The sequence below is a fragment of the Egretta garzetta genome, unplaced genomic scaffold (assembly GCF_000687185.1).
Source record: "Egretta garzetta isolate BGI_Z169 unplaced genomic scaffold, ASM68718v1 scaffold197, whole genome shotgun sequence".
NCBI classification, from domain to species: Eukaryota; Metazoa; Chordata; class Aves; order Pelecaniformes; family Ardeidae; genus Egretta; species Egretta garzetta.
In genome coordinates this window covers 1,252,006-1,265,445 of record NW_009260274.1, presented here as the reverse complement: position 1 = coordinate 1,265,445, position 13,440 = coordinate 1,252,006, and the positions used below count along the sequence as shown (strand labels likewise).

General features: G+C 40.7%; 1 protein-coding gene across 1 annotated transcript in view; it reads right to left on the bottom strand.

Moving 5' to 3' along the window:
- The window catches only part of THSD7B (thrombospondin type 1 domain containing 7B), a 271,160-nt gene that overhangs the window by 193,471 nt on the left and 64,249 nt on the right, over nt 1-13,440 (bottom strand). Inside the window, exons 3-4 of the mRNA XM_009642486.1 lie at nt 12,223-12,474; nt 4,450-4,619 (exon numbers count right to left, since the gene is read on the bottom strand). Coding sequence (XP_009640781.1) covers nt 4,450-4,619; nt 12,223-12,474 — 422 coding nt within the window. The remainder of the gene's footprint in view (nt 1-4,449; nt 4,620-12,222; nt 12,475-13,440) is intronic.

The following is a 13,440-nucleotide window of genomic DNA, read 5'->3' as shown; positions in this document are numbered from 1 at the left end:
ACAGACTAAAGGAGTTTTTGCTGCTACAGCTGGTGACACATGAGTTGATAAAATCTGACGTAAGATGAACCAAGTGTAATTGCATCCTAAACATAAAAGCAAAAATGGGTATAGGCTGGTAAACTACAATGGAATAAGCAAATCAAGAAATTATGTCTACTAGCAGGTGAGGGTTGAATATCTCTCAAAGGAAAGACAGTTATAAAAGTAATAAAGACTTCTGTAAGAAATAATTTTGCAGGGTAACACTAAAAGGTATCAAAGAATAACGAAGGCACAACTACCCCACATACCTGCTATTGAAATCCAAGATAAAATAAAAATAAATATATGGAGACAAATATGATGGAGACACTCATTAAGCAAAAGAAAATGTAAACAAAACTTTAGAACCTTGTTACAGGTGTGAGAATTTAATGTGGATTTTCAGATGGGAAATAACAAAGATTAAGCAGATAGGAAACTGCAATGATTTGCTGGTGAGATGGTAATAAGAGATGCATTTTATTAGCCAAGTTTACTATGCTGGGTAAACAATAAAGAAGATTCAAGGAAGAACAGCATCTCACAAAGGTCTTTTCAGTCCTATAATTAAAACTTAAGCAGACAGGCTCCAAAAAACATTATAAGAAAATTCTGAAAGTGAGAGGTAAATTGGATCTCATTCAAACAAGTAAAAAAGAAAAAATGTCAAGATATATACGGCAGAAATTTTACGAAAGAATGACAGGGCAGGCAGATCCCTAGTTAGAAAGCTACAGAAAATATGGACAGAACAGCAGTCCCAGTCACTAGGGACAGCAGGTAACTAGTTCAGAGAAGAGAGGAGATGCTTCTGGAGAATTTTATAAAGGATGCCATCCCCCAGACTGCTGATAAAGAGTTAGAGCCTCTAGATAAATCCAAAAAGCAAAATTTAATTAGAAAACAAAAGTATACTCCCTGGCCTTCAGGAGAGAAGGTAAAAAATTCCCCGAGGAGGAAGATTAAATATAGGAACCTCATATGTTCATTAACTGTTTGAACATAAACACAGACACCATTCCCAGACTCTTAAGAGGAATTTTAATTCCCATATTATTGGACTTATTTATTGTGATTGAGAGTTGCATTGCCAAACAAGGAGAGAAATTTCATAAATTGATCATTGCATAATATTCTTCCATACTTTTACCAAATGTCTTTTTTGTTGGTACACTGGGGATTGTTAGTTAGTGATGTTCACCCAGATTAATTAAAATTTAATGTGGGAAAAATTTCTTGTGGGAAAACACAGCTCAGATAAGATTTTTGTGAATGTTGATTTTATAAAATGTCATCTCAATCCAAAAAAGCCCACTTACAAAAAAGAAGAAAATGTGTGTCACATGTTAGCAGTGTCTGGCTTTGAAAATAAATTGAGGATCTGCATTTCTGCTTCATTTAAAAGGGCTTCCATATGAGTGAACAGATTTACATTAAAAAAGTGGGATACAGAAGGGTAACCACTGCCATGTCTACAGGTTGTTCCAGACACAGGACATCCAGGCACAGGGATCAGGGAGTGTCCAGAGATGAAGGGCAGAAAGGGCAGATCAGAGCTGTACTGTAGATATCTTGCTCACATATTCTATGCTACTTTTTGTGCAAAATTTGTCTCCTCCTTAAAAGCAACACCATTTCAAACATGTAGATTTGCTGCTTCCATCTCTGGATATCAAAAGAATAATGATAAACTTGAAGTACTAGATGACCACCTTTCTATGAAAATTAAGCATTATAAATTTAAATGTGTTAAAATTCAATGAGCTACTTAAAGAAAAAACACAAGGATCTGTTTAAAGCTAATTATGTTAAAGTTCAGTCTAAATTAACAAAATCCTAACAACTGAATAGAGATATGGATTCCTTGGACACAGTAGCTAACATGAAAAATAGCACAGTCTCTCAACTTAGGTCCCTATGCACCGGCTTACCTACACACAGAGAAATACAGATGTCCGAATGATACCACACTTTACACATTTAACAAGTGTTCCATGCCTGTCTAGATGTAAGAGCCTCAGAATGCAAAAATATTACAAAGGACTTCAAAGATTGGAAGACCCTCTGCCTCCAAATACTCATCACCTATGTTAAAGGCATGGACTTCCTCCTTAAGGCCTAAAAAAATATATAACTTCACTTGGATCAAGGCACGGATTTCTTAGTTAGGTCACCTCTCGGGGGAGAAAGATATGAAATCTTATCAATGCATTTCTGAAAGTAATACCTGAGCGAAAGTTTTCCATTTCCAGTATCTTCGAGCTGGAATTTTATCATCAAAATACAGAAAGATTGCAGCAGACTTAACCTTCTGAATAACCGATATACAGAGACTCAAGAAAACAGGGGCTCCCTTTCTAAATATACACATTTTAATAAAGGAAGAAATAAATGGGAAGACTAAGCAAATGAAAAATGGGAGAGATATCCTGGGAGGATAAAACAGCTTTGAGCAATATGTATAACTACATCACAGATGGTACCTGTCTCCAACTCAGATTCAACATATTTTATCCAAGAATGCTGCTGGAGAGACCACGGGACAAAATCTTTCATGTATGTCATTGGGCCTAGGTCCAAATTCTCATTGGAAGTAACCAGAAGAATAACAACTGTGATGGATGGTAATATCCTATTAGACTCGCTTGTTTGATTCCTGAATGATCTCTTTAAGGACACTCAGGAGGTGAAGAAAGAAAAATTACTGTACTTTTGATAGTAGCAATTAGACTCTATATTTGCTTATACATAGAAGGATTAACTTCTTCCTCTTCTCCCCACCACTGCAAAAATAATACAATAAAATATGAGATGACTTAGTGATGAATAAAAGTATTCTATCAGCTCAGACCGCCAGAAGAGAGGTCAGAAAATATGTCATTCCTTATTTATTCAAAGAATAAAAATCAATCAGCTAGTAAATGAGATACACTGAATATTACTGGACAGGGAGGGATAACAGAGGAGGCTTTCCCTCTTCTTTCTATCTATCTGCATGCGACTATACCTGCTATAGGAGGGCTTCTCACTTTCTAAGGACTACTGCAAATCTGCACTACTGCCTTGGAACAGCAGTAATACGTTATACCTTGCACAATTGCTCTGCACGTTTGGTTTTTTTAGTTGCCTATATGAAAATCTTTTGGTTTTAAAAACGAAATGGTTAGAACTTAAAAGCAAGGAAGAGGTATCCCAGTGTTTTCTTTTTGTTGAGGAGAGAGCTTGCAATTTTTAAGTTGAACTGAACTTTGAACAAGGGGAAAACCTGCAGGTGAACTTTGAACAAGGGGAAAACCTGCAGGTGATCACACACTGGATATATAGTACCAATGTTGGTGTGAGGGTTTCAGTTGCACTCCTCTAATCTTCTTGAGTAATTCGTAATACTGAGAAAGAATAAAGAAGCATGAATGAAGTCAGTTAAAGCTTGCTGCTCACCAACTTGCCATACAGTGGCTGCATGGACCACAGAAGTGGTCAGAACAATGAAGACGGTCAAGAAGTGTTACACACTAGAAAGTCAGACGCATCACATACTTGCAGAACAACAGAGCGGGGGCGGGGGGGGCGGCGGGGCTAGGAGAGCAAGGTAGTACCAGATGTTTGGGAGAGGTGAAGTGGCAACTATGCATGGACTGAGTTAAAATGGGTCTGGTTTTCTATAATCTAGGAGTCCATGCAGGATGCTAGGACACATGGGGCATCCTGGATACATTTGGTTTGCCTTTGTAAGTAAATAAATCTAAGATATGATATTGCGATCTTATTATCTTACATCTCTGCTCAAAAACATATTCTGCAAGAGCACTATGTAAATAAAACAGCCTAAGATGAATTATACATCATGCATCTGTATCTACTCATTATTCTTCTAAAAGAAAAATAACTTGCTCCCAGAGTCCAAATATCGTCTGTCTGCTCAGAAGTTGTGACAATATTATTTTTGCTTTCCCCTTCAAAGAAAGACTGTGTATCAATCTGAAGCAGAGGCTACAGCCATATCCCGAATGGAGTGTGACATCTTTTTTTATACTCTAAACCAGGACTAAAACCACAGATAAGTGGATGCAGCTACCAACGGGCTGGGCTACCCAATATAGAAAAGAGGAAGAAAACTCAACTCCAAGCAAAATTTAGCTGCTTCATGCTTTGAAATCCCCGCATATAAATACACCTACAGTACTGGCATCAGGTCACCCCAGAAAGCTGTGTTGCCTGACAGTTCCTCAGGACCCGAAGGACCTTGCCCTCCTGCTCCTTCTGATGCTGAGTAACACCTCCCTACGTAAGCATGGATACAATGAGGCAGTAGCTAGCCAAAGTCTACTAATGACTCCATGTTATCTTTTTTTTTTCCTCCCCCTTTTCTCTTACTGAGATCTCCTTGGGCCAGACAAATCAGAATGAATTGAAGAACGCACGTACCTTCCTTCTTTCGGTGCATCCCAAGTTCTATGGAGATTTGGACGCAGTAGACCTCCCGGGTTTGTATGCCACCTCCACAAAGGCCTACGTGATTGTGATGGCGAGGGTCCTGCTGGTCAAAGAGGAGAGACACCTGGCAAGCTTTCCATTCAGAAGTCCTCCAGGCAAACCTTTGGAAATAAAAAGAGACCAGGTAAAAGAAGTTTTTGAAGACTATGGGTGAGGGAGTGGTACGTTATTAGATGACAAAATACAATCGGTTTAATCTTTATAGCAGCACTTCCTAGTTCAAAACAGGGAATGTTCTCAAACATTTTGAATGTTAAACAGAAGTTAAATATTTGTTATTTGTCTGGAGTCCTTGTGTAAAATTTTTCATGTAGCTCTAATCTCCAAAGCATTCTGAAACACTAAATCATCCTGACAAACCCTTTGAGCAGGGTGCAAAGAAGGAATGAAGATTAAGAGGTTCGATTAAGTGCAAAAACTAGTTTTCAAACATGTGGCTCAAACCACTAAACCACCTCTCTCTGCCAAGAGCTGAACACCTCACTCTGAAATGCACTTAATAGCTAAAACCCTACATACGTCAACGGAGCTCCCAGCACCGGGCAGCTCTTCTACAGGTGACAGCTTTATAAATGCCTAGGGCACTACCAATTTCTTCAAGGGATTGGCTAAAGTAACTCAGTTCTCTCATTTCGATTTCCAGAAGTTGTGATACACAGCAAGCTCTAGATAAAAATATTTTCATTCTATATTCACACCTACAGAACATTAATGGTTTCAGGGAAGGATAACGTTCTTGGGCATAGATACGTGAATGCTGTACAGACAACCGCCATTAGTATATACCAGCTTAAATGCCAGGAAGAACTTCTTGAAACTACAGGGAAAACAGTATTGTATATCAGCGGAAAGCAAAAATTATTTCCCCATCATGTCTGAAAATGCAGAGCGTATTTTTAACACAAGAGTTTTCACTGGCATAATTCATTTTGATTCACAGGTCACAGTATCAGTGGAGTAAATAAGAGCCCAAAGTCTTTCTTCAGCTTCCCGAACACATATCTTAGGCAATATTGTTTTTATAACCAATCTGTTCACACTTCTGCTGCTTTATTCCTTTGCTCCTCTAAATTTCATAGTTTACTTTTTCCATACAATCTTTGTTCGTTTTGTGTAATCTAAACTACATAAAATAATTTCCTTCTTTTATCCTCAATATAAACGCTCTCTCCTCTTATGGCAGATCCATGGCTGTTAAAACCACGTAGGTTTGTTAACCTGCTGACGGATCACCGTAAGCTGAAGCATAATGAGGGGCCCTTGGCAGAAAAAGCCTCCCGCTTGGAATCCTGTGTATTCTCCATAGTGAGTATCTGCTCCTGACTACAGCTATAGCAAGGAAACAGGCGTCTCAAAATTGTATGAAAAATAAATACATTAGCTTGCCTGAGCACACATCAATGTTCTCTTAACTTCTTATGCTGTAAATATGGGCATAATAATGATTTCTAGCCACAAAGCACTTAAGAATTTTGTAACATACTCATGGAAAACGTTTGTGAATACTGCCAATTACTTTTAATTTACAGGTACTTTTCAGATGAGCTGTCATGCTCTCTTAAATAATATACAGTATCATGTGCAAATCTGGATGCACTCAGAGGGTTTATTACCAACAGAGAAAACTATAAAGAATACACTTTGCACATGACAAGCATGAAATACTTGAACTCCCACAACATATAAAGCACAGCCATGAATTTCTCCTCCTAGCAGTTCCTTCTGGGAATTCCTAAGCGCCTTTCTTGGGCCTGCAGTGTTAAATGCAGCCTTCCCCTTCTAATAAAGCCGATGAAAAGCGCTCTTTATCCAACACCGGGTGAAGAGGATTCCTCCTCCACACCACTTCAGGACATCGCGCTCTTCAGGTCTACATTTTCAAAACTAAAAGCTTGAATAGAGAATACACACATCTTTCGATGGAAACAGTTGTTTTAGGAAAGTATTTCTTAAAACAATAATTGACTAAAGAAAACCTGATTATCAAGATCTGGCTTAGGTAGTCAGCTGTGAACTCTGGATCCTAAAGACTCATTTCCAGAGGTATGAGCACCTGCTTCTCCGATTCAGCGTGAGCTGTGGGAGTTAACATCTATGAAAATTAGGCCATCGGTGATTAAAATTATGCAAAATAACTAAATCTGAGCTCAGAGATAATTAAACTTCATCAGCCCCTGAATCTAAAAAAAAAAATCCCTTTAGATATTTTCACAGAGTAACTGGATACTGCATTGCACTGCTGAGCCGTCCTTAACAAACAGCTATCGGGTGCTCCAGCCAGCGCCTGCTCTGCGGGGAGCACCCTAAAGCCTCAGCCCCATCAGCCCATCTTGCTTTTTCCCAGCTGGACATGCCCTCAACTGTCCAGAGTTTTCCGGTAACAAATCCTGACCCCAAACATCAGTTGTTTAAAAGGTATACGTTTTCATGGCCATTAATAAGTCCACTACACCAGAAACATATCCAAGGGATCACTATCCCACTGAGTATCCCACGCGGTGACCTCGGACAGCTTTATGCCAGACTTTTTTTTGCAGGGTTTTAAGCAGCACGGCCAACACTTGGTATTAGTTTGCCTATCTATGGACTACACTAAAGACAATAAGAATTAACATTGCTTAACGAATAGGAACTGACTGAATAATTTCAAGTAACAAGCGATAGGACAAGAGGAAACGGCTTCAAGTTGCGTCAGGGGAGGTTTAGGTTGGATATTAGGAAAAAAATTTTCACTGAAAGAGCGGTCAAACATTGGAACAGGCTGCCCAGAGAGGTGGTGGAGTCACCATCCCTGGAGGTGTACAAAAACCATGTAGGCATGGCACTTTGGTACATAGTTTAGTAGGCATGGTGGTGTTTGGTTGATGGTTGGACTTGATGATCTTAGGGGCCTTTTCAACCTTAACGATTCTAAGATTCTATAAACTGACTGAATAATTTCTGCTTAAATTTAATCAGAAGCTTGTTAATAGCCATTAGCAAAAGACAGAGACTAGTTAGTGGCTGGCAAACACCTAAAGTTTTTTTGTAATTTTGGCAATCTCAAGCCAGTACTTGCAAATTATTAGCAATATCCACAGTGGTTTTAACATATGAATGTAATTTCTCCAATTGAACAAAGATGCCCAAAGCCACCAACGTCACTTTGGACATTCTGTTGCCAGAGCAGGCCATACCAGAGGTGCACTGTAGCAGTGTTAAGCTAAGGGGTCCATGCCTTCCAGCCACCTTGTTGTCTGTCCCCAGAGGGTGAAGAGTGTAATAACTCAGGAAGTGGAAGGGTCATTATGCATTTGGATCATCAAAGAAGCTGGTCAGCTCCAGTGTACACTTTGTGGTCCCTGTGCCAAAATCTGTTGGTGCTGACAATTTCAAATGTCAATAGATTTAACATCTCATTTTATCTCCTGCCAACAGCTAGTTAGATTGATGCAAACTCAGCATAGTTACAGTCCTAGTTGTGACCCATGTTTATCTACAGACCTCTTACTATAGTTAAAAAAACCTCAGCCTTTCCCTTTGGCTTCCCAATAGGCTTGTTCCACTTTTTGACAATACTGTATGAGTTACAGGAGGTCTAGCTACTTCCAAAGATTGGCAGGCTCCATTGCCAATGGTTAGAGGACTAGCTAGATAATGGCTCAAATGGGGACCTCCAGAATCCACAGACATATATATATATTCTGCTTAAGCAAACAGGCAAGCAAAAACTGCTAGTTTAGAAACAATAAAGTGTGTGCTTGGGGCATCTAGGAGGGAACTTGGCTGGTAAAGCTAAACAGCTTTCCACATTGTAAGCAGTGCTCTGAATTTCCCTGCTACACAGAGTCAGCTGAGGAAGCAGAAGAGCAGGTCCCCCAGCTTTCTGTTACTACCAAGGCAAAGCATGTTCTCGCACTGTGACTGTGTTGAAGAAGTGTCCAACACGGAGCCGGAGAACCAAAGTTTCACCATGGATGGTTCCTGATGTGAAGGGAGGCAATGAAGCTGGCCAGCTGATTCAAGGCCATCGTTGCATGACCAAGACCAATGAAGGTCAAGGGGCTGAAAAGTAGTGTTGCTACCACTCCCAAAGTGTAACTCCAGCAGCCTACCAGCACGGTTCATTACATTTCCTTTCAAGTCTTTTGTACTTCACATTAATGCCTTATCTTTAATTGGGACACATAATGGGCCTCATTTACAAAGTGATACCATCACACCCGTATCTCAGCAGTAACCTCAAGCCTTTTGAAAAAATCAGGTCTTAAAACTTTCCCATTTTCCATCATTTAACTTCTGAAAAGCTTTGAATTTCCAACAAAGCAAAGAGGTGGTTTTTTTTTCCTAAATCCTTGTCTTGTAACATAGCAACCACAACCAAAATGAAAGATTTAAAGACATAATCATAATTCTGGAAAATCTATCTATTCCCAGTGAACATGAAAGCTACACATCAAGGATAAAAATGATATAATACATTGTTTTAAAACTGATGACAGTGACAGCTATGCAACAAACAAGTGCTCAATATCTTTCCAATTTATAGTAACCTCTTGGTCTCTTTAGTCTATAGGACTTATGCTTTAGCACTTACACAAGTTTTATACCTGTATATAGCCATTCACTTTAATTGAACTATCCCAAATTTATATCACAATAAAAGAAAGCAGAATCACCTCCTATGTATTTAGGCTTTTTAAGCGCTTAATCTAATCCCTTCAGAACAAATAACCAAAAGTAAAACAAAGCACAAAGCTCTGGAGTCCTACATGCCGTTAAAGTGTTTTATTTTCTTGCATTTAAAGTATTGATTAAAGAAGTTATTGTAAACTTCAGCCGTAAAATCAAAAAGCCTTCCCATTTAACAGCAAATTTACACTAATTGCCATGTACCTGTGATGGGACCTTTAACTTGTAGCCTTGCCCTGGACACAGAGGTAACACTTAACAGAGCAGTTTTGAAGCTGAAGGTATTTTTTCCCCACTGGATCCTTTTAGGAGGCTGGAATATAACTTCTCCCATCTCCCCCTGCTGAGTACAACTCTGCAAGCACTACCTCTTGAGCTGCTGCTTTCCCATGCTGGTGGATGTAGTCCACAATGTGTACCTTCATTCGGCAACGGGGTGCTCCCTGTCCCTGCATTGAAAAACAGCCTCTAGAGGATTCCCTTCCCTCTCCTGCTCAGACACTTGCTCTCTTTCTGGTCTATGTACTTGCTCGTTTGCTTTGCCGTGCCTAGAACATGCTTTGGAGAATTCTTGCCCAAAGAATAAAGCCAAAGGAAAGGCTACTTGTCTTAAAATCAACCGAAAAATAGCAAAGAGCAGATTTCCAGGAACTGGGAAAGTAAACAGGACTCTCATCTTAAAAGATTTGAAGACTAATCTGATTAGGCAAACGCAAGCCAGAAACAAAGAAGGAACAGTTTGTGCTGAGACCTGACAAATGAAGGAGAGTGCCTTTTATAGCTGATACTGAATCTCCTTAAGTTAATCATCACCTTGTAAGGGGAAGAAAGCAAAGATAACTATTTGGTAAGCCTCAGCACAGCCACAGATGAGGTAGCATGTAAGGGGAGAGAGAAAAGCACAAGCTTTCTAGGTATTACACTGCAAAGAGAATATGCTCGAGTAAGGAGCACATCTTACATTATTTCGCAGAGATTAACACTACATCCCTCTATGGCTGAAAGCTACTGCTTTCCAGTCTGAAGGACTTCCAGTATCTTGGTCATCAATTCCCAAACATCACCACCAAATCACCAGGCTGTAAACTGTAACAGGGACCAGTAACATCCTCGACCAGCTGCTGACAAATAATACACTTAAAAATGTTTGGCTCCTGTACATTAATACCAAATTCCAGCCCCCAAAGCCTTACATGCAGCAGACCCATAGCATATACTGCAACGTTACAGCTTTTCATTCCTATTTATTTTTGCAGTACCCAATGGCCAAATCAAAGCCAACTAACCAGGCGCCACTGTAAAATTCTCCTCAACACTGCACAGTGTGAGAAGGTCACAGCCTACACCTTGCATGTTGAAATATTACATCCCTAGAAATAACAATTAACTAAACACCAGAGATTTTTTTTTTTTTTTTTGCAATATTTTAGTTAAGGGGGTCTATTAACCTGTAAGTCTAATGTTATTTTTCTGGGCTGGTTCATTGGGCAGTTTATGCTAGCTCACGCAGGTACTTCACCGGAGATGTTCCCTGAAGGACTGAAGGTGTGCAGGTATGGCAGGTAGGGGAAGGTTGAAGAGTTCATAGGCTCAGGAAAACCAGGGCATAGCAGCAATATACCAAAAGAACAGCAGGTTGCCTTCTGTATTAAGAGTGGCACCACGAAAAAGTTATCAGCGTTATGCAGGTTCTCACCTTTTGGGCTCTCCTGGCTCTGCACCAAGCAAGCTATAATCGTTTGCACTTTAATATGGTGCAATGTCAAAAAGTGGAAGAACTGAGAAACTAGGGACAGGCACATGTCTGTTCACTCCCTGATTAACCACCAGCCGGTCGACCCCAATCAGGTGTCACCTGCACCCGCGCTCCTATACAAAATCAGCGACACAATGTGTTAATCTATTGTCTTTGAAATCGATGTGCGTTTGGGCAGGAGCAAAAATCACTCTGTAAGAGCCTTTTCGTCAGATCTAATCAAGCAACAGAATATTTTTTTTTTTTATACTTCCTCTCTTCTGCTAGCAGGGTGCATAAAAGTGATCAGCATTTGATTTTGAATGAACCCAACGATACAGAGACACTTCTCCAGGTTACGCCTTCCTAAGGAAAGTATCTTGCAAAGGCTTTATCAAAGGTTTTAGCAGTATCTGGCAAAGCCCCAGAAACCCATGACTTGATCACTGAATAGACCTCCTATTAAACATACTTATTCACAGACAGGGAGATTTGTCTGCATGCATATAAGATTTTATCAATCTTGAAGCATTTTACAGTCAATCTCAGAACATGTCACATGAAAAATTATGCAATATATTACTTCCTTTGCAAAGCAAACTAGCAACCCCCTATGCTAGCCTAGCCAAGCATAACGGCATGGATTTGCGGAGCAGAAAGGCAAGACCCTCACCTTCTGCCAGAACGAAGATTGCCATAAACCAGGTAAGAACTCAGGGACTGCAACGTTTCCCATTTCAAGAAGTACCCGGAGGGAAGCCAAGTAAAGTCAAAGCTATTACCCCGATCAGTTCCCATTTTCCTCAAGGAGGACTGGGATTTTTTTTATGGGGAGATGAAGAGGAATCATTAAATCTTATGTAAAAATTACAATTTCAAAGCCAATAAAAGCACAGCCATGGAGACCTGCCCAGTCTCTGTGCAGCTGAGGAAATTCTCTGAAACCGCAATCGGTATGAAAGCCCCTCCAGAGAACAAGACTATCTGTTCTCAATTTTTAAAATATGAAAATATAAACTGTAGCGGGTGTAACGTAAATTTATTTCTAGATATAAGTGTAATTATTATAATAGCAATAACAATAATAGCAACAATTACAAGAATATTACTAAAAATAAGTAATACCGCTAATCATAGTTAACAATGATCAAATCAATGATCTTTTAGACACAGAAAGCATGACATGCGACCCTCCCCATGCACATAACACTGAGCAAGGAAGATTTCCTTTGCACAAGGCAGTCATCAAACAGGGGCTTCTTCACTTCCAAAAACTGGGCTAAAAGCACCCACTATACCTGGGGCAAGGCTGCAGCAGCTCCTTCCCTCCCACGCTGCACGCTTCCCTCTCTTCCAGCTCCGGGCATTGCTTCCCGGCGCCCACCGCCACGCTCCGCACGCTGCGGTGCCGGCTCCGAAAGCCCGGGGAGAGATCTCCCCAGCCGCAGGTCCGCGAGCAGGCGCTCCATGAAGACCACTCGGATGTTTCGCAGTCTCTAGCGACGACACAGGACTTGAAGGTCAAAGGGACGGGATCTTGCACACAGAGGCTGCGATAAGAACACAGGAAAACAGCTGAGGAGGTCTCACTTCATACATTTCTTTTTTGTTTTCAAGCCAAACCCCCAAAGAAGAAATCAATGGTCATTTGGGGTAAATCAGAAGACCTGCAATCAACACCAGTACAATGAAAGTAAGAGGACCTGTAATGCAGCGCACATAACACGTTTCCAGGGAGTTCTGGGTGCAATCTTGCATGCCGAGTAGTTTGCAAGTAATATATTTCATTTATTTCAAGTTAGAACAGATGAGAAAGGCACTGTATTTGCTCCGGTGCAGTTAGAATTTCACAGTTTATCCAGGATGGAAAATAAAAGCCAAGCCCAAGAGAAATACTGCCACTGGTAACCATTCCCATCACCCCGCACACAGGACTAGCTGTCTGCCGTCCGTCCATCTGTCCAGGCGTCAGCACGTCCTGCTGAGCAACTCTGCTCTTTTCAAAAATAATTAGTCACACACCAATAAGAAAGGCAACGGTTCTGTGAGGCTGTTATCAAATAAATGCTGTCAAACAAGGTCAGAGTGTTTCCAAACCTGACAAACCACCAGGGACCCAGGAATGCTGCAACTGTGGCTGTATTTTGGGACTCAATTACTCCTGCTGACATTACGACATGATCCTCATTCATTCCATAGCACATCAAGACACCACACAAAGCCCAGTACAATGGAAAACCAAATCTTAAGAGCTGCCAACTGTTGAGGTGTGGTAACAAGATACAAAGTCCCAGAATAAAACGTTTAAGACTTCTGAAGTTACAAAAGCGCTTTTCACAACATCGGAAAGTATGGCAAATGTAGCAAATAATTCTGGGAGAAGACAAACCTCCAGACTAAGGCCACCACCTTTCCTTGCTCCTCCGCTCCCATCTCAGCCCGCTGATGGCTCTCCTGCCCAGCGCGCGCTGGGAGGGAGCCCACGGCTGGTCCTGCTCCCCCCCCCTCCCGCCGCA